We start from the raw sequence: 22,659 nt of genomic DNA on the forward strand, positions 1-22,659 counted from the left end.
GTTTTCGTGCGAAATGTTGAAAGTTGAAAAAGCATATTCCAGTAGACTAGTAACGTTTAAAACGCAGCGTTTAGTATCGAACCAAACTAGATGGTCGGATCCCACCACAAAGACCGTACCGAATTAATTTTTATATATAAAACCAATGGATGTGAGAGGGCAAAAATCGCATAGGTTGCATCGTAGAGATGGGAGAAGATATAAACGACGCGATGGTTCACAAAAGAACGTGAACACAAAGGTTGCAAGTGAAAAGTCACATCTTTGGGTTTAATCAATTTTGACAATGAACGACAACCTTTACATCAATAATAAAACTAATCTCATCCGACCAAAAAAAAAATAATAATAAAACTAATCTCAAACATTGTATTAGAAATATGATCTAGCAGACCATTTCACTGGCTTGTTGTAGTGCCTTGGAAGTATGTTTTAAATTTGGCCCTGGAGGAGATTTCTTTCAAGACGAGAAGCTCGTCCAGTTACAAAGACTAAAGAGCTTACTTGATATTGAATTGTCTCTGTATCTCCTTTCATCCCACTTGTATTGATAATAATATAGTACTATAATATGATCCATATACGCTTGCTGAAATCCCACTTATATATATATTCTACAATCGTCCGGTGGTTGACAGTTAACATAAAGACAGTTTTACCTTCTCCAAGAAGTAACCACTGCAAAAGACAGTATCAAACGGTGTTGCCATAGATTTTATATGCACTATTTCTCCCAAAATATGACCAATTTATGTCCCCTAAGCAACAATAAAAGAACTATATGGAGCTTTGACGACAAAAAAAACAACAACAAAAAAATACTTATAAAATCAAATTGCGCCAATGTATATATTTAGACTCTTGCATAATGTACATCATCCTCATATACATCGGAATATCTCATAAAAGAAAAAAGATGGACTTCAACTGAAGAATACAACAGCTATAACCGTATTGTTTTGTTGATATAAACTCAAGAAAGAAAAAGAAAAAACCATTAATCTTGAATCTTACGAAGCAACAGCAGCAAGCCTCTGCTTCTTCCATTTATATGCAGCCTCAACAAGCTTGAGATTCTTAGTCTGCGATTCTTCTGGGAAAACACAATCAAAGTATTCTTCGTACTCTGTAGAACCGTCTTCTGTAGTGATGGCCTTTCTCTTCTTGAGCTTCCTAGGGAGCTTCGGTCGAACGAGATCAACATCTCCTAGCTTACCAAAGCTCGTCTCCATGTTCAGCCAATCTTCCAATAGTGACGCACGTTCTTCTTTCAGATCCAGTGTGCAGTCCTTGTAATACGTGTTGGCTCTGTCGAAAACCGCTCTAGCACGTCTGATGCAGTCTGTAACATCATCTTCTTGTTGTTGCGCTTCAAACTTTGCAAAACTAACCCAGACCTTGTAATGCTTTGTACGGTCTAAGAGTCGCTCATATAAAGCTCGTGTCCTCTCTACTTCCCCTTGTGATATCTCAAAATCAATGTATGCCTTCCACAGCACCTCGGGCATGTCAAGAGCAGGCTGAGATATTGCAAGTTCAAATATGGCTCTAGCTCGCTCTGTTTCAGCAAGGGGCCTTTCTAACTCAGCAAACTTGGTCCAAGCATAGCAGTTCTCAGGAGACCATTCAAGATACCGTTGATATAGTTTTCTACACCTATCTACGTTTCCCAGATCGTGTTCCATCTCAATGTACTTCTTGAATATCTTGTCTTTTGGAGCTTTTCCAATCGCATTACCTAATATCCGCCGAGCACCAGTGAGATTTAATTGCCTTATCTCAAACTGTGCAGCGAGCAACCATATTTTAGCAAAAGAAACTTTGGCGTGAGGGATAAGCTTGAGGCATTCTCTGTATACAAGTCGCGTACACTCCACATCTTCAGTTTCAATCTCTTCAAAGAGTGCATAATTAATCCAAAGATAGATATATCTCTGCCAGTACCGTTTCTCCTCTGCCGGTGGAACATTAGCAATAGCCCTCTCGTAGATTTCTCTGATCCTATCTTTGTTCCCTACACTCTCTTCTAGCCTAAGGTAATCGAACCACGAATCGTAGTTCAGAGGGTTCTTCCTTACTTCATCTTCATATTCAAACCTTGTCTTGCCAACGATGGCGTCCTCAATCCCTTCCTTATCACCATACTGTTTCTCAAACGCAACAAACTTCTTATACAAACCCTCTGCTCTTCCTTTAGGAATTTGATCCAGAGCAAACTTGTAGATACACCTAGCTCGTTCCACTTCCTTGCAGCCTTCTTCGAATTCAGCAAAAGCCACAAAGAGTTCTTCATCGTCCGCAAACACCTCGATGGCGCGTTCGTACACATTCCTTGCACGCGCAGTTTCACCTCCTTTCATCTCGAACTTAGCGTATCGAATGTAAGTGGAAACTTTCGGATGCCAAAGAACAAGTCCATCGTAGAGTGATCGTGCACGGTCGATTTCGTTATACCTAAGTTCGAATTTAATAAACAAGAGCCAACCTTGTTGATCGGGTGACCCATCCTTCATCCACCGCTCGAATATTTGTCTAGCCCCGGCGATATTCCCAAGCATCTCTTCCATGTGAATATACTTGTACCAAATCTGTCAAACACAGATCCTAAATTAGGTTTAAAGGGAACTACTCAAAAACAGGTTCTTCATCATCATCATCGTCCAAATGATAATTATAGTGCAAGGGACCCTGAAGAAAGAAAGAGGATTAGATATTGGAGATTTTAAGAATGTATAACTGAATTTTTTTTTCTTTTCTTTGGGAACCATACCTCGATGAAGAGAGTCTTTAGATTTGGAGACTTTAGCAAATATGGCAGAGTTTATAAGGCGAAATATTTCGGTTATGGCAGAGTTTAAAAGGCATAAACCAAATATACTTGAAGTCATTCGTCTGATTAAAAAAAAAAAAAAAAAGAAAGAAAGAGGCAATAAATCGGTTTATGCCTTTTATTTCGGTTATGGTACAATTTATGTTGGTTTAATTCTGAAGTACATTTTGGAAAAAAAAATTCAAAATACAATAATTTATTTGTTTTAACTGCGACTGAAATTATCTACAATACTTAATTGCAATTAAAAAGAGTAATTTTAATTTGGAATCAAAATAATTCAAGTTGATAAGAAATTTGCTTAGGAGATATGGAATTTCTCCACTTTGCAATGTGCCAAGTGTTACTCTGCTCCAACTCTTAATGTTGACACATTAAATGCATTAGAGAAATGAGAGAGACATCCAAACTTACAACTTATGACTTATGAGTAAGAACAACTGGAGTAATGGTGTAGTATCTACTGATTTGATCAAGAAAACTTCACGTCTGAATACATCAAAATTTAGAAACTATGTCACGTTATCATAATAGGTAAAAAATCATTTAGTTATGAATGTGTCACTTTACAATAGGTAAAACACTCAATTATCAAATCAATTCACCTTATACAATATTCCACTTTTTAGAGAAAAACTCGAATAATCTTGAGATGCAGCAAGTTGTGCTCAAAGGATGCTCTGAAACTCTTTTCTACAAGGATGTGTGAAGATAGAATACTTACTTACCACAAAATAGTTGATATACTCGTAGTCTATTTCACTTGGTGCTGCCATTGCACCAACCTGAAATGGTAAAATAAATCAATATGTTTTTTGCATAAGATGGAACCTAAATCCAGGTATGGAAGTTGGGATCAAAAGCATCATTAACCACAAAAACAATATCTGTTGTATCAAGTTGTCAGAGTTGTCAGAATAGATATTCTGGTTTATTTGAAAGCAACATCTACATTAACATTTTTGAAGTACATTTTTGTGTTCTACCATTTAAATTATATTTATTTACAAAGTTAATCTTTAGAAAATTGCACAAAATAATATCTAAAATATGGCAATTCTAAATCGAATACTCAATTAATATTAAACCAATTTGATTCCTAAAAAAGCTCTTCTAAATTAATTTCTATTTTCCTAAATCAATTTTTGTTTATACTTATACAATCTTTTCATTTAACATCATATTCCTAAATTGATATCTTGAATAGGATATTATCCTTTCATTGCTATTTTTCTTTATCAATTAAAATTTTACAATCATTGCTTAGAAATAATTTAAAATACTATATAATGTAGGTTATATGGCCGGACGGGTTATAGACTTGACGAGTTTGAATTAACATTAGTATAAATTTAAAATATTATTAATTCGATGTTAAAATACGGATTAAATCCTCATTTAATTATTTGGTCAACACTAAAAATATTAGAATACTAGACATATTAAATCAATGTAATTTAACTAAATTCTGTAAAAACAGTCTTAATCAAATAATATCTTATAAATTAGTTATTATGTATTTTATTATTTATACTAATAATTAACAATCCAAATACTCATTAACTAAATATAACAAATAAATAGAAGCTAAAATTATATTATATAAAAAATTGTTTTATGGTGTACTGTAGATTAAAATCTAGTAAGATAACAAATTACCATCACTATTATTTTAAACTAAAAAGAGATTCCCTTTTCTTTTCTTTTGTTTAGAAAATAAGACATTCAAAATAGAAAACGCAGCGTTTTTTATACGCTATTAAACGTCGCGTTTCACGAGAACAAGATAATAAGCATCGAAATAGAAAATAGACCTTTTGGGCTATAGAATACAATAAAATCGGCCCATGTAATTATTTTCGTGCGCCCTATTGCTCTTCTCTACAGGCGTGCGTGCGTGCGTGCTCTCTCTCTCTCTCTCTCTCTCTCTCTCTCTCTCTTCTCCGGAGATCGCCTTCATCACTTCTTCTACTGTGAGTCGCACATCAAATCTTCCCAACTTGTTCATGCATATGCTTTTGATTTAGCTAAACTTATATATCTTGAAATCGCATATCTTTACATGTTATTCTGCATATCGAGCTCGTTTTATAGAAATTCATGTTGGGAATCGATGTCTCGACGACATACATACGTTTTGGTCGATTACACAATTGACGTGAAGAGCTCAGCTTTTGCCATTTATCGAAGAATTCGTTTTTTTGGATATTTTCATTGGCTTGATTTGGTTTGATTGATAGCGATGCTAATTTATGCTTTCGATTTATTATTCTTGGGTTAATTTAGCTCTGACTTTTAGTTTTAAGATACCACTCTGAAGTTTTCCGTTTTAGTTATATGATCATCTGTGAACTCTCTGATTGTCGTTACGTGTGTCTGATTCTGAGTGAGTCTAGAAACTCAAATCTTTTGTCTTTTCTTCTTTCTAGTGATAGATAGTGGCTGAAACAAGTAAAGCACAATGGGGATCATCGAAAGGATTAAAGAAATCGAGGCCGAGATGGCTCGGACGCAGAAGAATAAAGCTACAGGTTCTCTTTTCTTCACTTATAGAACACGTAGTTTATAGGTATCCTTAGGAGACGAATTTAGATGAGGAATATTACAGTAAACAGATTTGCGATGTATCCTTAGGAGACGAATTTAGATGAGGAATATTACAGTAAACAGATTTGCGATCCTCTAGAGTACATTATAAATATACTTCAGATAGCAGCTTTGACATTTTCGTTTGCTGCTTATGTTCTCCTTTTCCTGATCTTACATTTGCTGAAATTAACAGAGTAACTGTCAGCTAATTGATAATGTTCTGTTTGATGGGCAGAGTATCATCTTGGTCAGCTCAAGGCAAAGATTGCAAAGCTCAGGACACAACTCTTAGAGCCTCCTAAAGTAATGCTAGTTCTTTAATAAATGACTAAACCATTAGCCTATGCGCTTGTTTCGTTTTAGCTGATTGAGATTATTGAAGCTTATTTCGATTCCTTTCTTACTCGGGTCATCGTTATACTTTTCCTTGCTATTTCTGTATGTTTACAACTGAAATAGACAGTGTGTTACTGCTTTATTTGTCACCTTTTAGCTTATATTTTTAAGGCTATCTACTGGGGAATTACCTGCTACGTGGCCTCTGTTTTTGTACCTGAAGTAGAGTCTGCTTTTAGTTTGTAATTGTCTTCCGAATTCCTTTAACAGGGTGCTAGTGGAGGTGGGGAAGGTTTTGAAGTTACCAAGTATGGTCATGGACGTGTTGCACTCATAGGATTTCCGAGGTTGAATGTCTTAGATACTTATAGTCTCAAACATCCATTTACATTTATTTCCCATTTTGGTTAAATTATATTGCTCCTTTAGAAATTGCTGGCTTGGGTTTGGAAAACTGATGGAAGTGGTTGTACTTCGCAGTGTCGGAAAGTCCACGCTTTTGACTATGTTAACTGGAACTCATTCTGAAGCAGCCTCATATGAATTTACAACACTTACATGCATCCCTGGCGTTATTCACTACAATGACACAAAGATTCAGCTTCTCGATCTTCCTGGGATTATCGAAGGTGCTTCGGAAGGAAAGGGGCGAGGAAGGCAGGTTGAAATCTAGTTTCTTTCTTTTCTTATTGGTTATCTGATTATTCTTCTTAGGGTGCTCAAGTTAGATTTTTTCGACTAATTCCAAAGTTTCTTATCAGAAAGATATAATCAAAATGATACGAACTGTGATTATGATTGCTTATATCTCAGGTTATTGCTGTTGCAAAGTCTTCTGACCTTGTATTGATGGTTCTTGATGCCTCAAAGGTGAGTTATGGTTTAGCTGTCCATGTGAATTGCTATTTGGTAGGCTTGCTGCACTCTTTTATTAATCCTTTTTTTTCTGCTCTTCAAAAATTGTTAGAGTGAAGGCCACAGGCAAATTCTGACTAAGGAACTTGAGGCTGTGGGCTTGCGGCTAAACAAAACTCCTCCACAGGTAAAGCTTGTCTTATTAGCAGTGTCAAGTTATAGATGTAGCATTGAATAGTCTGAAGTCTAAAAACTCCTCCTCTTTTACGTGGTATGCTTCATCCAGAAACTTGGTTTCTTTTCCCGTGGAATGTGATCATGTAATTTTTTCTGTTTACCAGATATACTTCAAAAAGAAGAAGACTGGTGGAATTTCTTTCAACACTACAGCACCCTTGACTCACATTGATGAGAAGCTCTGTTATCAAATTCTGCACGAATACAAGATTCACAATGCTGAGGTAGAGGTTCCAACTTTATACTTCTATCAGTTCAGCCTCAGACAAGGTTTTCCTGGCTTGTCTTGTCTTGTTTGAGTGTTATGAGTAGAATTAGCAGACATTTGTGAGTATTTTTAAAGTTTTCTTATCGTAGTCTGTGGTGAGGAGTATTGCAGGTGCTATTTCGTGAGAATGCCACAGTGGATGACTTTATCGATGTCATTGAAGGCAACCGCAAATATATTAAGTGTGTATATGTCTACAACAAAATAGATGTGGTTGGAATTGATGATGTGGATAGACTATCGCGGCAGCCACATTCCATTGTTATTAGCTGCAATCTAAAGGCAAGTTTTGTAACATTTCGAAAGAGTAGTCTTAGATCTGCAAAGATGGAAAATTCTATAACTCCAATTTGTTGCGGTTCTAGTTTCCATAATTATTCCGAGTATGATATTCTTCTGCTCCTTGAAACAGCTAAACTTAGACAGACTACTTGCAAGGATGTGGGATGAAATGGGCCTTGTGAGAGTTTACTCAAAGCCGCAAGGCCAGCAACCAGATTTTGATGAGCCTTTTGTCCTCTCATCTGTAAGTGTATTTTTTCTTTTCTTATTTACAAGATAACCCTAGAAACTCTTCCATATCTATGATATATTCATCTTTGATTACTTGTAATTCATCAGGATCGAGGTGGCTGCACAGTGGAAGACTTTTGTAACCACGTCCACAGGACTCTCGTGAAGGATATGAAGTATGCACTCGTTTGGGGCACGAGCGCAAGGCACAATCCTCAGAATTGTGGTCTTTCTCAACATCTTGAAGACGAAGATGTTGTTCAGATCGTCAAGAAAAAGGTACATAAACGGAAAATCTATCCATTCAACTATTCAAGTAGACTAGTAGCGCAAATCTAGAAAATTTTGATCTCTGTTCCATGATGAGACTAGCTTAACGTATACTGCATATCTTGGAATCTTTAGGAGAGAGACGAAGGAGGAAGAGGGCGGTTCAAGTCACACTCTAACGCCCCTGCTAGAATTGCAGACCGAGAGAAGAAAGCTCCTCTTAAGCAGTAAGCTGATCAGTGTTCTCCATATACCCATCTCCACCATCATAGTTGTGGATGATTTCATCTGATTAAGATTTACTATGTTCAATCCTGAATCTTTGTACCTTCTCTCACATTATAAAATTCAAAACAAGTTCCCGTTATACTTTTCCCATATATTCTGTTTTTGATCTTTGTTTGAAAGTCCACCTTTAATTCTTGAAATATTCAAGTAAACAGTGAAAGGCATCCATAGTGAAAAGATTTTACAAACAAGGAGGAACAAAATCGACTCAGATTCGAAGTTATTGAGAAGTGGCTTAAGTCGCCAAATTACAAGCTCAAATAACTCCAATCAATATTCTTATATGTAAACGGTACACAGAAGCTATTTCTGTATCTATAGTTCGTGTATAAGTTTCTCAGGAACCGTTCCCGAAGCAAGACAAAGATAAACCAACAGGCTGTTGAAAATTACTCGATAAGAATCAGCATTGCTCGCTCTTTTAGCTTCGCTGGCTCTTGGCCCAGACATGTCTTCCAGTTACTATCCCTGGTGGGTATAGATCAGTACACTGGTTTGAACCAGCACTGCGTCTTGCATCTCCATTGCAAGATAGTCCTGATTGTCTCTGCTTGGCTTGAGTACATTGTGTCAGGCTCATGTAGCTTGGCTTTCGATAGTATCCCCCACCATCAAGAACACTGCTAGAGAATGCAACTGGTGATTGAGATGTTGACGACGTTGATGTCTCATCGTATAAAGAATCATAGCTCATGCCTGACGAAACCGGAGGAAGAAGAAGTGGAGGTCTAGCAAGAACTCTAGTTGAAGTTAGATTGTTCTTCCTGACTTTTACAGTCTCATATTCAGATACTACACTGCTCTCACTACTTTTCCTTGAAAACGTCCCTACATCTTCATGCCAGTTCCAACCAGGACTGCTCTTGCGCGAACCATGATGTGTAAGCACTCTTCCGCTTGGACTTGGACACGCCCTCGACTGCCAAAACAAACTCATCAGACATTATTACAATCAGCAAAACACTAAATTTATGTTCTGAAAATACATTGACCAACCTGATGTGTGAGAGCATAAACCATAGCTCTCTCCCTCTTGATAGCTCCTTCTTGCCTCATCTGTAACTTTGTTTTCACTTCCTTTACACTTTTAGGGCTACTACACCAACCCTTCTATAAAAACATCAACCAGATTCACATACTTAAAAATAATGTTCAATAAGCATACTCAAAAGTCCTGCAAGTTTTTGATTTATATTTACCTCGGTCTGCTTTACAGGATCTTTTAGCTCAACTAAGTCTGAAGGCGCTCTACGATGAGCTCTTACACGCGACTGGACACGAACAAGAGCTTGCATACACCTTAGTGTAACAGCTGCCTGTTTCCTAACTTGTCTGCCACGAAATATTGCCTGAATTCTCACTACAGCCTTCAGAGCTCTAAACGCCTGTCTTGCCTGAAAAAAGAAAACAAACGCAGAGAAGCTTTAGATGCTAGTATCACAGACAACATAATGAACAAGTATACCAAGATTAAGTTTCTTACGCAAAAGATCATTGAAGTTTAAAACTTTATAGAAGCAAAAAGACACCACCACCAAAGCAATATATAATAACTTTGTAAGCAATTGTAATTGATTGTAGTGCAGACTCTTTTAATTCAAAAAGATAAATCACAATAATATTAGGAATGGCTAAACTACAGAGTAGTCAAGAAGGTTACAAACCAGGAAAGCACGAAAAGCAGCTTGAATTCTTGTTGAAGCCCACTCACGCTTAACAACCAAGAAATCCTTAGGAGGAGCTCGAATGAGAGCAGCCATGGCCGTAGTGAAAGCCTCGTCAGCCGAGAAAGAAGGTGGCTCGGAGCCTAACGAAGAAGCACCATAGCTTGCTCGGCTCTTGAAAGAAGAAGATGTGAAGCTCTCCGATGAAAGCCCCCAGAGCTTCCATTTCTTCTTGCTGCTCTTCTCGCTTAACTTATCCTGCTTCACAATTTAGTACAGATTATAAAAAAAAATGTTTGGTATATAGTAAGAAGAAACAACAAAGATGGAGGCTTTTGGTAGAATACCTGATCATCTACGTGTTTTCTATGAGAAATTAGTGATCTAATCCAATTTCCTGATCCACCCATCTTCTCAAAATCTAGACCTTGGTTTGTGAATTCTACAGAAAAATCAGAACTTCAGAAGCTATTGATTCACAAATTCAAAGCTTTTAGGACTGCAATGTGGGAAAAAAAGAGGAAAGATTGTTTTCTTGGAATTGGGTGTGTGATTGGGATTGATGTTGACAAAAAGTTTGCAGTGTTAAAAAGAAGAAGAAGAGAGAGAGAACGTTCTGTTCAAATTAAATAAAACAAAAAGAGAGAGAAAGAACGTTTGAATTTTGAAAATTTTGGGGTACGAAAGCAATTTCTTAAAAATAACGGTAAAACTTTAATATTTGTTCCTAATATTTTCTCTTAAAGTCCCTTTACGTTTATTGTTTCTCAAATTTAACCCCGTTAGTTTCTGTATACCAAAAACCCATTCGTGTCGGGGCGGGTCGGGTTTTCACAACAACCGACTGTGACGTGTCGGTTTTATCTAGACGTTCATCTACAATTTTGATCGGACGGTTCATATTAGAACACATTGTTTCGTCTCTGACCCCAACGGCAACACCTTCATCTCCATTTCAGGAAACTCGATAACAGAACAGGATCAAAGACAGAACCTGGAAGAGAAAATCCATGGCGGATCCGAAACAGAGCTCTCTTACTGGTAACACCGACTCTTTCATGAATATATATATATATATATATGTAAATCAATTTCACAAATTTATGTTTCGTCGTTTTATGGATTTGACTTATTTCCCATATTTAGGGTTTTTTCTATGTGTAATTTGAATCAACGAGCTTTTGGGTTATTGAGGTTTCTATTAAAGATGGTTAATTTGGGAATCTCATTTGATCGTTTCTGTTTCTGGGTTTTGATTTTCTTTCCCAGAGGAGAAGACAAATGTGACTGGAAGCAGGAAAGAAGAGAAAGAATCGATGTTTCATGGGAAGGAGACTCATGGAAGAAGTGAAGACATTGATGAGAAGACGAGAGTGGATGATGTTAAGGGGCCTGGTGTTCTCGGCCGGATGAAGGAAGAGGTTGAAGCCATTGTTGACGCAGTTACTCCTACGAAAAGTTCAGACAAGTGATGAGAGATTAGTATCTCCCTCTTTCTTGTAATGTTTCCTATACATCTGTGTAAGAAAATGTAACCACCCCCCTTTGCTTAATAATAAAAAATAAAACACGAGCTTTTTGATTATTGACTAAACCATATATCATCTTTGAGAATGGAGACTTTGCACCAGATGAGATCTACCCCAAGTTTGAGTTTAACCATCTTCAAGTCTGATCAGGCTCTGCAATGGTTGGTTACATACCAGGATGAATCAGGATTCCATTGCGCAGCTAATTAAGGAATAACAAGCTAAGGTTTGAGATTCATAGTGAAAACTGTATGAAAAGGTTAATAGAGAACCAAACAGGTTAATGTCTTCTGAAGCTTTTGATTTCACATTCTCTATTCTCCATTTGGATATGAAGTAAGGTTCGTCTTTTATTGGATACTATAATCAGTCCATTCCTAATTTGAACAACTTTTTTCCATGAAAGATCAGTTTCTCCAAGGGTCGAGGAGGGAGTTAATATTTCATTTTGTTGTCCTGATTCTTGAATGACTTCACTATTTCCCAATAAATGTTAAGAAGAACCAAAAAATGAAGTCAGTCATGATCCCAAGGTACTGAATTAAGTTACTCATCAGGCAGCTAGAGAGACCTCATCAATAAGAAATTCGTGGGCCGAAATGTAAAATGCCCTGTTTGTTAATGGAGTAGTCATTTTGTGGGTTATATATATATACAAGTCGACCATTCTGCATATTTTCAAAACTACTCCCAACGACTTGTTTTGTAAAACGGAATCCGTGTTTCTTTGAAGTTTGAACCACTTAGATTTATTGATTCTCCGTATGTTGTCATCATCTTGTCACCACTACTTTTTTCTTCCAACAGAATCGGTGCTTGTTTAAACCATATGGATTTTATAGTTCTTCATATGTTGTCATCATCTTGACATCATTATTTTGGAGTTAATGAAAGTTAAGATATTAAAATCCTTTGAAACCAAATGAAAAAAAATATATATATTCGAGACACACAAAAGCAAACTTCAAAATATATCTTTAAAATCCTATTAAGATAACCGTGTGCGTTTTACGATTTCAGTTCAACTGGTGTGATAATAATTCAAACTTAAAAAAGACACAGCGAAAAAGAAAAGAAACACACACAAAAGCGAGCACACCGTATAATATTTTAAGACAACACTACGTCCAATCGTTTTAAACTTTGGTATTGGAAAGGAAAAGAGAAGAGAGTGACACACTGACTTTAAGATTGGCTAAATACCAAAAACCAAGCACATCATTTTTTGTTCTATGTCTCTTAGTTTTGTCTCAATGCTCTTGTCACGTCAATGTGGTGTATTTTGTGCTTTGTGCATGTGTTTTTTTTTTCTTTTGGATATTTGAACATTCCCATCACAAAACCATCTATACAAAAAGTCATGCTAAAAAAAAACATCTATACAAAGTCAACAATTGTCACCATTATCGTATTTTACTTCTAAGCGAAAATTGGTCCATTTGCTTTTTTTTTTTCCTTGCAAATTTGAATGATAAAAGCAATGATATTCTTTTTCAAATTTGACTGTCCAGACAAATATTAGATCCTTTGCATTTTTAGCGTTTGGTAAATTCTGAAATATTATACAATTATTTACAGTTATATTTGGAATTCTGGTGTGCCGCATTGTAAAAGTTCATAAAATGATATACTAAGCTATAATTTTATATATATATGTGATTAATTAGTTTATATACTTGTATAATTTGTCTTTCATATACAAATCACTTTTTCGCGGCCGACCCCACTCACTTACTCTCAACAAGTACTGAATTACTTACATATTCCACTATTATCGTTTGTGGGAGGAATGTACGGAAAATAAGTAACACAGTAAATAGCATACGACTGACGACGTACGAAACCGTTTGGTAGAAAGAATTAAAAACGAAAAGTGATTTAAATTTAAAACGACATAAGAGCACCTCCTATATATCAATCAAAGATATTAATGAAATGATTTAATATAACTCATGGAACTTCATAAATACGGTTGTCCTTTTTGTTTTGTCATATTATGATCACAGTGCGACATACCCATATGAAATTGAAATGCATTACTATAAACGTATGCAATTTTAAAAATATATACAACTGCATATTGAAACAAAAAATGCCTTAAATGGATAATATATAGTCATGGGACGCCACTATGTGCGAGTTCTCTCACGTTTTATGTGATGGCTGTTCGATTTCTTAATCAACGACCCTAAATTGTTTCTGTGGAAAAGTCAAACAAATCAATGGCCCCAAGCCCCGAGGTGAGCTGTTTAGGTGAAAATGAAATACTAGCAATTAGTTCTCCTTAATTACAACGGTTTTGTCTCAACTCTCTGAGTCATGTGTGTGTATCTTATCTTATCTGTTCGAAACAAAATAAAAATATCTCGGCTTTGTAAAGGGGCACTATATATTATTAATACCTCCTCATCTATATATATATATACTTTTTTTTTTGTCAACCTCCTCATCTATAATTACACTGTTTTCCATGTTTCATGTTTAATCTATAGCTTAATCAGTAGCTAGTATAACCTTTGATATTTTTGTTTCTTTCTTTAATAATCTCCATGTTATTTAGACAAATATTGTGATGCTGTTGGAGATCAATAATGGATATTTGGAATGAATTCATAAACGAAAATTAACTAGTAGTACTAGTTATAGTTTAATTTATGGTCTTCTGATTTCTAAAAATTAATGTATTTTTTTTTAATAGAATTTTTTTCAATAGCTAAATTGTTTAAGCAAGGGATATACTACTGGAAAAAGTAGGTCAAATGTAGTGCACGGGAAAAGGAAGTTCAAATCATATTGATGGGGCGATAGACTCGATAAAGCTCCCATGGAATCATGGTGGTGAGATCCCATGCATGTGAGTATCCTTCCTACCTAAGTTTTACTTAATATTAATTGACCGTTCACTTTCAAGCCATGCTTTAATTAATCCTCATCAGAGGCGGACCCACGTTCATTAGAGGGGGTGCAAGTGCACCAGATAAAATATAAAAAACTTAGTTTATATGTATTTATTAGTGATGTAAGTAGTCTGGTGGTCAATGATGCACCACGTACCCTTTGAGTTTTAATTTATGGTCTTCTGATTTCTAAAAATTAATGTATTTTTTTTTAATAGAATTTTTTTCAATAGCTAAATTGTTTAAGCAAGGGATATACTACTGGAAAAAGTAGGTCAAATGTAGTGCACGGGAAAAGGAAGTTCAAATCATATTGATGGGGCGATAGACTCGATAAAGCTCCCATGGAATCATGGTGGTGAGATCCCATGCATGTGAGTATCCTTCCTACCTAAGTTTTACTTAATATTAATTGACCGTTCACTTTCAAGCCATGCTTTAATTAATCCTCATCAGAGGCGGACCCACGTTCATTAGAGGGGGTGCAAGTGCACCAGATAAAATATAAAAAACTTAGTTTATATGTATTTATTAGTGATGTAAGTAGTCTGGTGGTCAATGATGCACCACGTACCCTTTGAGTTCAAGGATTCAAATCCCCACAAGAACACTTTTAGATTTTTTTTGCATCCCCTCAAAAGATTTGCTAGATCCGCCACTGATCCTCATCCGACTTTGATTTGGCATGTTGCACTCTTTTTGTAAGCCTGCTGTGCTTATACATTCAATTTGTCCATATACTGGATGTCACACCAGGCAATGTCATGTCACCATCTATCATCATAACTTTCATTATAATTACATGTTCAAACGTATAAGTTGGGACCAGAAGAAAAAACATAAAAAAGTAGACAATGATATCTATTGATTTTATAGAGAGTGTTGTAATACGCAGAGTGTGTCTCTATAATAAACACATGTGACCAATAAACGAACGAAACATCATCCATGGATCAGTTTTAAAAGACACGGAAACGGTGCGGATCGGTTCAATCCACTGAGTGTAATTAACCTCGCCGCGATCTCGCTTCGTAAAAGAAAAGGAGGTTACTGACACGTCATCTCCCAATGGGGCTAAAATACTTTTAAAGCAACACTTTTTTTTCTTTAGACAAGGGAGGGGAATAGTAAAATACTACTAATCTTTTTTTAAAAATGTGTACCTAATAAATACAAAGACTTTTTTTTTTAAACTAGTTGGAAATACCAATAATAAAGAGTTGTCGGCATTTATTATATGAATTTATTAAATTAAATAAATCTTTGAACCTATATAAACTTGAGTGGATTTAGTGTTTATATTTTCTTTCTTTTAATTTTGTTTGTTTGACCAATCAAAGAGTGATCTAATTAATTGAAATGGAAAAAATTATGACCAGTCTTCCTTTCACATAAATGATTTTATATTGTAAATTTAAGTCCATTTGATCACAATTTAAATCATTCATCTTGCAAATTGAAGTAATCTTTTTTTTCCTGCTAAAATTACAATTTTTAATAATCTTTTATTTACTTTTTAAAGTCAGTGGTGACTTTATTATATTACTGATCATAAGATTAGTGTGAGAGTGTTTCTACAAAATAACAGAGACATTTATTAATATATTATTACAGAAGTAAAATTATTTCTTAAAAAATACTTCTTACTGTAGTTAGTAATTTGCAGATAGTTTGAAGTTAATTAATTAGAGATCATCATAGTCCAAGAGAGAGAGAGAGAGAGAGAAGAAGAAGACGGGGAAGAAAGAAGCAACACAGAAAGATCCTTTGGCAGCAAAAACTCTAGTGCTTCAGATTTCTCAGTCTTAAGCAATAAGCAAATAAACAAAAAGCTAAATCACAAAAAGAGAGAGAGAGAGACCCAAATCTGTGTCTTTCTCCTAAAACCCTCCCTTCCCCCTGTGAATTGTGTTGCTTTGCTGCTACTACTACTACGTCTCTGGAGAGAAAGTCAAATTATCCAAGAGAAAAAGAGAGAGAGAGAGAGAGAAAGTTTCTTCATATATTTGTTGTTGTGTTTCTTTGCGTCTTTGATCTGCCATTGTCATCAAACTTCTCTCAGCTCATCAATCAGCTTTCTTGCTTTAAATTTTTCGGTCTCCTCTCTCCTCGGTAATTTTTCTCATGTCCAAGATCTTGTTACTGTGTTTCAAGATCTTGGAATTGCTTTTGCAGCTTTGCTCACTTCGTTTCACATTTTCCTCGGATCAATCGGAATTGCAAATGTGTTTGGAATTTTTAAAGTTTTTAAATTTTGTTTTCCTTGTCCTTTTCCGAGTTTCATGCTAGATTTGAAATCCAAAATGTTAAAATCGTTTCATTTTGGTCCGTTAAATCTGACAATATTGGGGGCTCAATTTAGTTTAGTTTTGCTAGATTTCTTATAAAGTATGTTTTTTTTTTTGCATACATATATATTTTCATTCAAAAGGTTGAACCTTTATCTAATGAGAAATCTAATCGTGTATTGGGTTTAATCTTCTGTGCAGACCAACATTTACTAGGGATATGAGACATTGACCATAATTGAGAATCTTGATGAAGAAGAAGAGTTCTTGATAAAGATTCCTGTATTTGTTCTTGAGAGGAATGGCAAGAGGTAGAAGAAGGTCAAAGCTCAGACTTAGCCATATATACACATTTGGATGTCTTAGACCAAGTGCAGATGAGGGTCAAGATCCTCACCCAATCCAAGGTCCAGGATTTAGCAGGACTGTCTACTGTAATCAGCCTCATATGCACAAGAAGAAGCCTTTGAGATACCGCTCTAACTATGTCTCTACCACCAGGTACAATGTGATCACTTTCTTTCCCAAGTCACTCTACGAACAGTTTCACCGCGCTGCCAACTTCTACTTCTTGGTAGCTGCCATTCTTTCTGTGTTCCCTCTCTCGCCGTTCAACAAATGGAGCATGATTGCTCCCCTGGTGTTTGTTGTTGGACTCAGTATGTTAAAGGAGGCTCTTGAAGATTGGAGTAGGTTTATGCAAGATGTGAAGATTAATGCGCGGAAAGCTTATGTTCATAAACGTGATGGCGAGTTCCGTCGCAGAAAGTGGAAAAAGATTAGTGTTGGGGATATTGTCAAAGTGGAGAAAGATGGCTTCTTCCCTGCTGATTTGCTCTTGTTGTCTTCCAGTTATGAGGATGGGATTTGCTATGTAGAGACTATGAATTTAGATGGTGAGACCAACTTGAAAGTGAAAAGGTCCTTGGAAGCAACATTATCGCTGGATGACGACGAATCTTTTAAAGATTTCACGGGGACAATAAGATGCGAAGATCCAAACCCAAGTCTTTACACATTTGTTGGCAATCTTGAGTATGAGCGGCAGATATTTCCACTGGATCCAAGTCAGATTCTGTTGAGAGATTCAAAGCTTAGGAATACACCTTATGTTTATGGAGTGGTGGTATTCACAGGGCATGATACCAAGGTGATGCAGAACTCAACAAAATCGCCTTCCAAAAGGAGCAGAATCGAAAAGACTATGGATTATATCATCTACACGCTTCTCGTCCTACTTATTTTGATCTCTTGCATAAGTTCATCCGGATTTGCTTGGGAGACAAAGTTTCACATGCCGAAATGGTGGTACTTAAGACCTGAGGAGCCTGAGAACTTAACCAATCCAAGTAATCCTGTTTATGCTGGAGTTGTCCATCTGATCACTGCTCTGTTGCTGTACGGATATTTGATACCAATATCTCTTTATGTCTCCATTGAGGTTGTGAAAGTGTTGCAGGCATCTTTCATCAATAAAGATTTACACATGTATGATAGTGAGAGTGGTGTTCCAGCACACGCACGCACATCGAATCTAAACGAAGAGCTAGGACAAGTGGATACTATCCTTTCTGATAAAACGGGAACTTTGACTTGTAATCAGATGGATTTTCTGAAATGCTCAATTGCTGGCACTTCTTATGGAGTACGTTCCAGTGAAGTCGAAGTTGCTGCTGCACAGCAAATGGCTGTTGATCTTGATGATCACGGAGAAGTATCCAGTAGGACAAGTACTCCAAGGGCCCGGGCTCAAGAAATTGAGTTAGAAAGTAGCAGTCATCATCGAGCTGAGCATAATCAAAGAATTCCTATAAAGGGGTTTGGTTTCGAGGATATCAGGCTAATGGATGGGAATTGGTTGAGAGAGCCACATACAAATGACATTTTGCTGTTTTTTCGAATATTAGCTATTTGTCACACTGCTATTCCCGAGCTTAACGAGGAGACTGGCAAGTACACTTATGAAGCAGAGTCACCAGATGAAGCTTCTTTTCTTACTGCTGCTAGTGAGTTTGGTTTTGAGTTCTTTAAGAGAACCCAATCAAGCGTTTATGTTCATGAAAGGTTATCTTTTTCAGGGCAAACTATTGAAAGGTGAGACTTCTTAGAGACCTATTCTTGATTCTTTGATTATTTGTTTTAAACACACATCCTGAATGTGTACCAGAACGATGCAGGGAGTATAAAGTTCTGAATTTGTTGGATTTCACCAGCAAACGAAAGCGAATGTCAGTAGTTGTACGTGACCAGGAAGGGCAGATTCTTTTGCTATGCAAAGGAGCTGACAGGTCAGACGAAAAGCTAGAAAGATACAGTCCGTTTTAATTTTTATACCTTCATGAATATTTGAAGCAGTTCTTATAATTTTTGTTTTTTTCCAGTATTATTTTTGAGCGACTGGCGAAAAATGGGAAGACATACTTGGGACCTACCACTAAGCATTTAAATGAATATGGAGAAGCAGGACTCCGTACTCTTGCACTTTCATACAGAAAGCTTGACGAGGATGAATATTCAGCTTGGAACGCTGAGTTTCACAAGGCCAAAACTTCTATAGGATCTGATAGAGATGAGTTGCTTGAGAGGATATCCGATATGATTGAAAAAGACCTTATTCTTATAGGTGCAACTGCTGTGGAGGACAAACTCCAGAAAGGGGTATGTAGATATCAGACAAGACACCTTAGTTCCATCTCCTCCATCTTGTTTATGTAAAATTGAGTTTCCTTTTTCATTTGAATTAGGTGCCCCAATGCATAGATAAACTTGCTCAAGCAGGCCTCAAATTATGGGTTTTAACTGGGGATAAGATGGAAACAGCAATCAACATCGGGTTAGAACACCTTTAATACCTTTAAGCAAATTTATATTTGAAGTTCTCTGACCAACTGACCTATATGCTTTGAACTGCAGATATTCATGTAGTTTACTTCGGCAAGGCATGAAACAGATATGTATAACTGTGATGAACTCAGAAGGAGGATCTCAAGAAGCAAAAGTAATATGGGGCTAAATTCATTCCCCTTTCTTAAGCGTAAGGACCTACAATTTGAAGATCTAATTAATATGTCTGTTGATGTAAGCAGGCTGTGAAAGAGAATATTTTGCTTCAAATCACAAAAGCTGTACAAATGGTGAAGCTAGAGAAAGATCCACACGCTGCATTTGCCTTGATCATTGACGGCAAAACCCTATCGTATGCGTTGGAGGATGAGATGAAGTATCAGTTTCTTGCTTTGGCGGTCGATTGTGCGTCAGTCATTTGCTGTCGTGTGTCTCCTAAGCAGAAAGCTTTGGTATTTCTATCCTTCTCTTGTGCCATGTATCTGCACACATTGGCATTGTGAGTTTCCTTATAATTATTTTTATTTCAAAAAATTTCTAAAACAAGGTAACGAGGTTAGTTAAAGAGGGAACTGGGAAAACCACATTGGCAATTGGTGATGGTGCAAATGATGTTGGAATGATTCAAGAAGCAGACATTGGTGTTGGTATCAGTGGGGTTGAAGGAATGCAGGTTAGTGTAGTCTCTCTAGAATGTATTTTTGGTGTCCCACCGTGTACCAAATGTACAATGATATTGTTCCCATCCGGACATTGCTTTTGCTGATTATCATTCTTTTGCAGGCTGTTATGGCAAGTGATTTTTCTATTGCCCAGTTCCGGTTTCTTGAAAGATTGCTCGTCGTTCATGGACACTGGTGCTACAAAAGAATAGCTCAAATGGTATATATGTATACAAGATGTCTTCTAATTCTTATGCATCTTATGTTACTCTTTTGGTTTCTAACATATATTGTTCTGTATCCAGATCTGCTATTTCTTTTACAAGAACATAGCATTTGGTCTCACTCTCTTCTATTTTGAGGCTTTCACTGGGTTTTCTGGGCAATCAGTATATAATGACTACTACCTATTACTCTTCAACGTCGTCCTTACTTCATTGCCAGTGATTGCCCTTGGAGTCTTTGAACAAGATGTTTCCTCGGAGATCTGCTTACAGGTAAGATTCAACTAAGCTGCTGTGAGAAGTCAAACCTTAAAACTTCTATGAATTTCTCTCTCACAACAAAAAAACTCTTTATTTGTTCTGCAGTTTCCTGCGTTATACCAACAAGGGAAGAAAAATCTCTTCTTTGACTGGTATAGAATATTCGGGTGGATGGGAAATGGTGTGTACTCCTCCCTTGTTATATTCTTCCTCAACATTGGAGTCATTTATGAGCAAGCTTTCAGAGACGGTGGCCAAACTGCTGACATGGATGCTGTTGGTACTACCATGTTTACATGCATTGTTTGGGCTGTGAATGTGCAAATCGCTTTGACGATGAGTCACTTCACTTGGATCCAGCACGTCTTAATCTGGGGAAGCATAGGTCTATGGTATCTTTTTGTTGCGCTCTACGGGATGATGCCTCCAAGTCTTTCAGGCAACATATATAGAATTCTAGTTGAGATTCTTGCTCCTGCACCCATATATTGGGTAACCACATTTTTGGTCACAGTGACCACAGTCCTCCCTTACTTTGCCCACATATCTTTTCAAAGATTCTTATATCCGTTGGATCATCACATCATTCAAGAGATCAAATACTACAAGAGAGATGTAGAGGATAGAAGAATGTGGACACGAGAACGGTCTAAAGCACGGGAGAAGACAAAGATTGGATTCACAGCTAGAGTTGACGCGAAAATCAGACATCTAAGGTCAAAGCTCAATAAGAAACAGTCAAATATGTCACATTTTTCAGCTCAAGATACAATGTCCCCAAGATCAGTATAGCTTCTGGGGCATTCTGAGGGATCTCTCTTAAAGGTTAATTATACTTTTAAGATTTCCAACCTGTAGAAAACAGTATCAGGTTCATGGATGGAGGTAGGGCTCTGGATTTTGATTTCAGACTGGAGATAGCTCTTGATGCCGTTGTGTGTATGACATGGAAGAAGGGAGAATTTTATATGGCGTGAGCTTGTGAAAGTAGCTGACTGATGGTTTTGGGTTCTTGTTGTTGTATCAGAAACAGTAACTATACATAGATTTTTTTTGTGTATACTTAGGACAGATTGCAACACCAACCAAAAAAAGTATCCTCCTCCTTTTGTTCCTCCCTCAAATACTATTGTTTACACTGTTCTGACATCAGATTCCAAAGGTTATTTGTGACAGACAAAACATATTTTCTCATGGTTCTTGATTTGCTAATATTGACTCAGAGAATGTTTGAGACAAGAAAGACCATATATGATAAAATTGATTTTTTGGATCTTATATAGTGATTCATACAGCAACTTGTTGAAATCCAAAAAAAAAAAAAAACAAACTTGCAAACCAAGAATGCAAAAGCTCGAAGATGTAACAGAGGAACTATTTTTTCTTGGCTTTGGGCTTGTCAATGGATTTGTTTTTAAAAGATTCAATACCAGTTTTGCGGCCCTCAAGCAAATTCATGGTCTCACCAATCCCAATCTTGTCTTCACCAGCCAACAACTTCGTTAGCTTCTCCTCTGTGAAATCACCTTTCTTCGTCGTCAATCGTCCCTAGAGAAACAATTTAAGCCAATTGAACAAACAAGATTTAGTCTCATCGATTCATCACTCACTCTATGAGAAATTTCATCGAACAGGTGGTGGGCTACTCTACTATTATGTTACAAATGTGGTGAATTTTTGTTCATCAGATTTTATAACCTGGCAGAGTCTGATGTACTGGGAGATCAATAAATCGGATTCAGAGCGAGGTTCCTTGAGAATACCCAGAAATGATCCAACACCGGAAGATGAAGAAACAGGCGGTGTGGGTGTAGTAGATGCGGACGATGCAGCTGAGAACTGTTTCTGATGGACCTTCTTCGCCACAGCAGTAGCCGTTCTCAAAACCCTCCCCGCTTTGATCGCCATGGACAAGCACCACTATGTATCGTCTGTATGAGTGACTCTATCTCCTTTGCTAAAATAATCACTTTTTTTCTTTCAGATCTCGGTTTACGAGTAAATTAAAAAAAAAAAAAAGACTCTACTTAAACCCGAGACCATTTTTTTTTTCTGGTTCAATTCAACCCCGCTAATCTTTAATTCTTTATCAAAATTTCCCCAA

General features: G+C 36.6%; 5 protein-coding genes and 1 pseudogene across 8 annotated transcripts; 3 read left to right on the top strand and 3 right to left on the bottom strand.

Annotated features, from left to right (window-relative positions):
* Positions 1–803: 803 nt before the first annotated feature.
* LOC104743354 (uncharacterized) lies at positions 804–2,846 on the bottom strand (annotated as a pseudogene). The gene is made up of 2 exons (XR_015580036.1): positions 2,771–2,846; positions 804–2,688 (listed from the first exon to the last, which is right to left on the bottom strand). The product of XR_015580036.1 is annotated as an uncharacterized LOC104743354 (transcript).
* Positions 2,847–4,664: 1,818 nt separating this feature from the next.
* Positions 4,665–8,278, top strand: LOC147927923 (developmentally-regulated G protein 1-like). The gene is made up of 12 exons (XM_087484463.1): positions 4,665–4,803; positions 5,260–5,361; positions 5,655–5,722; positions 6,026–6,102; positions 6,236–6,416; positions 6,569–6,625; positions 6,723–6,797; positions 6,952–7,071; positions 7,227–7,397; positions 7,528–7,641; positions 7,737–7,907; positions 8,034–8,278. Exons 2-12 carry the CDS (start codon positions 5,292–5,294, stop codon positions 8,127–8,129), a joined length of 1,200 nt encoding a protein of 399 aa, XP_087340589.1. The 5' UTR covers positions 4,665–4,803; positions 5,260–5,291; the 3' UTR covers positions 8,130–8,278.
* Positions 8,279–8,334: 56 nt separating this feature from the next.
* LOC104740445 (protein IQ-DOMAIN 7-like) lies at positions 8,335–10,541 on the bottom strand. Of its 2 annotated transcripts, none has more exons than XM_010461043.3 (5): positions 10,198–10,541; positions 9,851–10,108; positions 9,386–9,580; positions 9,183–9,296; positions 8,335–9,105 (listed from the first exon to the last, which is right to left on the bottom strand). In XM_010461043.3, exons 1-5 carry the CDS (start codon positions 10,258–10,260, stop codon positions 8,608–8,610), a joined length of 1,128 nt encoding a protein of 375 aa, XP_010459345.2. In that variant the 5' UTR covers positions 10,261–10,541; the 3' UTR covers positions 8,335–8,607. The 2 variants fall into 2 exon arrangements, with proteins under 2 accessions (XP_010459345.2, XP_010459344.2); XM_010461042.3 differs by having other exon boundaries at positions 9,851–10,111; positions 10,198–10,447.
* A 78-nt stretch (positions 10,542–10,619) lies between these two features.
* Positions 10,620–11,435, top strand: LOC109128797 (uncharacterized). The gene is made up of 2 exons (XM_019235802.2): positions 10,620–10,891; positions 11,120–11,435. Exons 1-2 carry the CDS (start codon positions 10,861–10,863, stop codon positions 11,320–11,322), a joined length of 234 nt encoding a protein of 77 aa, XP_019091347.1. The 5' UTR covers positions 10,620–10,860; the 3' UTR covers positions 11,323–11,435.
* A 4,365-nt stretch (positions 11,436–15,800) lies between these two features.
* On the top strand, positions 15,801–21,737 carry LOC104743355 (putative phospholipid-transporting ATPase 4). Of its 2 annotated transcripts, none has more exons than XM_087483657.1 (11): positions 15,801–16,388; positions 16,766–18,658; positions 18,742–18,852; positions 18,946–19,222; positions 19,309–19,397; positions 19,478–19,562; positions 19,651–19,860; positions 19,956–20,081; positions 20,192–20,290; positions 20,376–20,567; positions 20,661–21,737. In XM_087483657.1, the coding sequence occupies exons 2-11, from the start codon at positions 16,866–16,868 to the stop codon at positions 21,345–21,347; spliced, it is 3,669 nt and encodes a 1,222-aa protein (XP_087339783.1). In that variant the 5' UTR covers positions 15,801–16,388; positions 16,766–16,865; the 3' UTR covers positions 21,348–21,737. The 2 variants fall into 2 exon arrangements, with proteins under 2 accessions (XP_087339783.1, XP_087339784.1); XM_087483658.1 differs by having other exon boundaries at positions 15,935–16,388; positions 18,732–18,852.
* Positions 21,738–21,784: 47 nt separating this feature from the next.
* On the bottom strand, positions 21,785–22,657 carry LOC104740446 (uncharacterized). Its single transcript, XM_010461045.2, has 2 exons — positions 22,254–22,657; positions 21,785–22,103 (listed from the first exon to the last, which is right to left on the bottom strand). Exons 1-2 carry the CDS (start codon positions 22,461–22,463, stop codon positions 21,930–21,932), a joined length of 384 nt encoding a protein of 127 aa, XP_010459347.1. The 5' UTR covers positions 22,464–22,657; the 3' UTR covers positions 21,785–21,929.
* Positions 22,658–22,659: the final 2 nt, after the last annotated feature.

This window comes from Camelina sativa, chromosome 14, assembly GCF_030686135.1.
Source record: "Camelina sativa cultivar CO46 ecotype springtype chromosome 14, ASM3068613v1".
NCBI classification, from domain to species: Eukaryota; Viridiplantae; Streptophyta; class Magnoliopsida; order Brassicales; family Brassicaceae; genus Camelina; species Camelina sativa.

What these genes read in the sequence shown, in the direction of transcription:
- LOC147927923 (XM_087484463.1), top strand. Translation starts at nt 5,292, where the DNA reads ATGGGGATCATCGAAAGGATTAAAGAAATCGAGGCCGAGATGGCTCGG. An exon ending in ACAAGATTCACAATGCTGAG is followed by an intron (nt 7,072 to 7,226) that starts GTAGAGGTTCCA and finishes GGAGTATTGCAG; the next exon opens with GTGCTATTTCGTGAGAATGC. An exon ending in AGCCTTTTGTCCTCTCATCT is followed by an intron (nt 7,642 to 7,736) that starts GTAAGTGTATTT and finishes GTAATTCATCAG; the next exon opens with GATCGAGGTGGCTGCACAGT.
- LOC109128797 (XM_019235802.2), top strand. Translation starts at nt 10,861, where the DNA reads ATGGCGGATCCGAAACAGAGCTCTCTTACTG. An exon ending in GAAACAGAGCTCTCTTACTG is followed by an intron (nt 10,892 to 11,119) that starts GTAACACCGACT and finishes TTTCTTTCCCAG; the next exon opens with AGGAGAAGACAAATGTGACT.
- LOC104740445 (XM_010461042.3), bottom strand. Translation starts at nt 10,260, where the DNA reads ATGGGTGGATCAGGAAATTGGATTAGATCACTAATTTCTCATAGAAAA. An exon ending in ATCCTGTAAAGCAGACCGAG is followed by an intron (nt 9,297 to 9,385) that starts GTAAATATAAAT and finishes ATGTTTTTATAG; the next exon opens with AAGGGTTGGTGTAGTAGCCC. An exon ending in TTTATGCTCTCACACATCAG is followed by an intron (nt 9,106 to 9,182) that starts GTTGGTCAATGT and finishes TTGTTTTGGCAG; the next exon opens with TCGAGGGCGTGTCCAAGTCC.
- LOC104740446 (XM_010461045.2), bottom strand. Translation starts at nt 22,463, where the DNA reads ATGGCGATCAAAGCGGGGAGGGTTTTGAGAACGGCTACTGCTGTGGCG. An exon ending in AGTACATCAGACTCTGCCAG is followed by an intron (nt 22,104 to 22,253) that starts GTTATAAAATCT and finishes TTGTTTCTCTAG; the next exon opens with GGACGATTGACGACGAAGAA.
- LOC104743355 (XM_087483657.1), top strand. Translation starts at nt 16,866, where the DNA reads ATGGCAAGAGGTAGAAGAAGGTCAAAGCTCAGACTTAGCCATATATAC. An exon ending in ACAAAAGAATAGCTCAAATG is followed by an intron (nt 20,291 to 20,375) that starts GTATATATGTAT and finishes TTCTGTATCCAG; the next exon opens with ATCTGCTATTTCTTTTACAA. An exon ending in CCTCGGAGATCTGCTTACAG is followed by an intron (nt 20,568 to 20,660) that starts GTAAGATTCAAC and finishes TTTGTTCTGCAG; the next exon opens with TTTCCTGCGTTATACCAACA.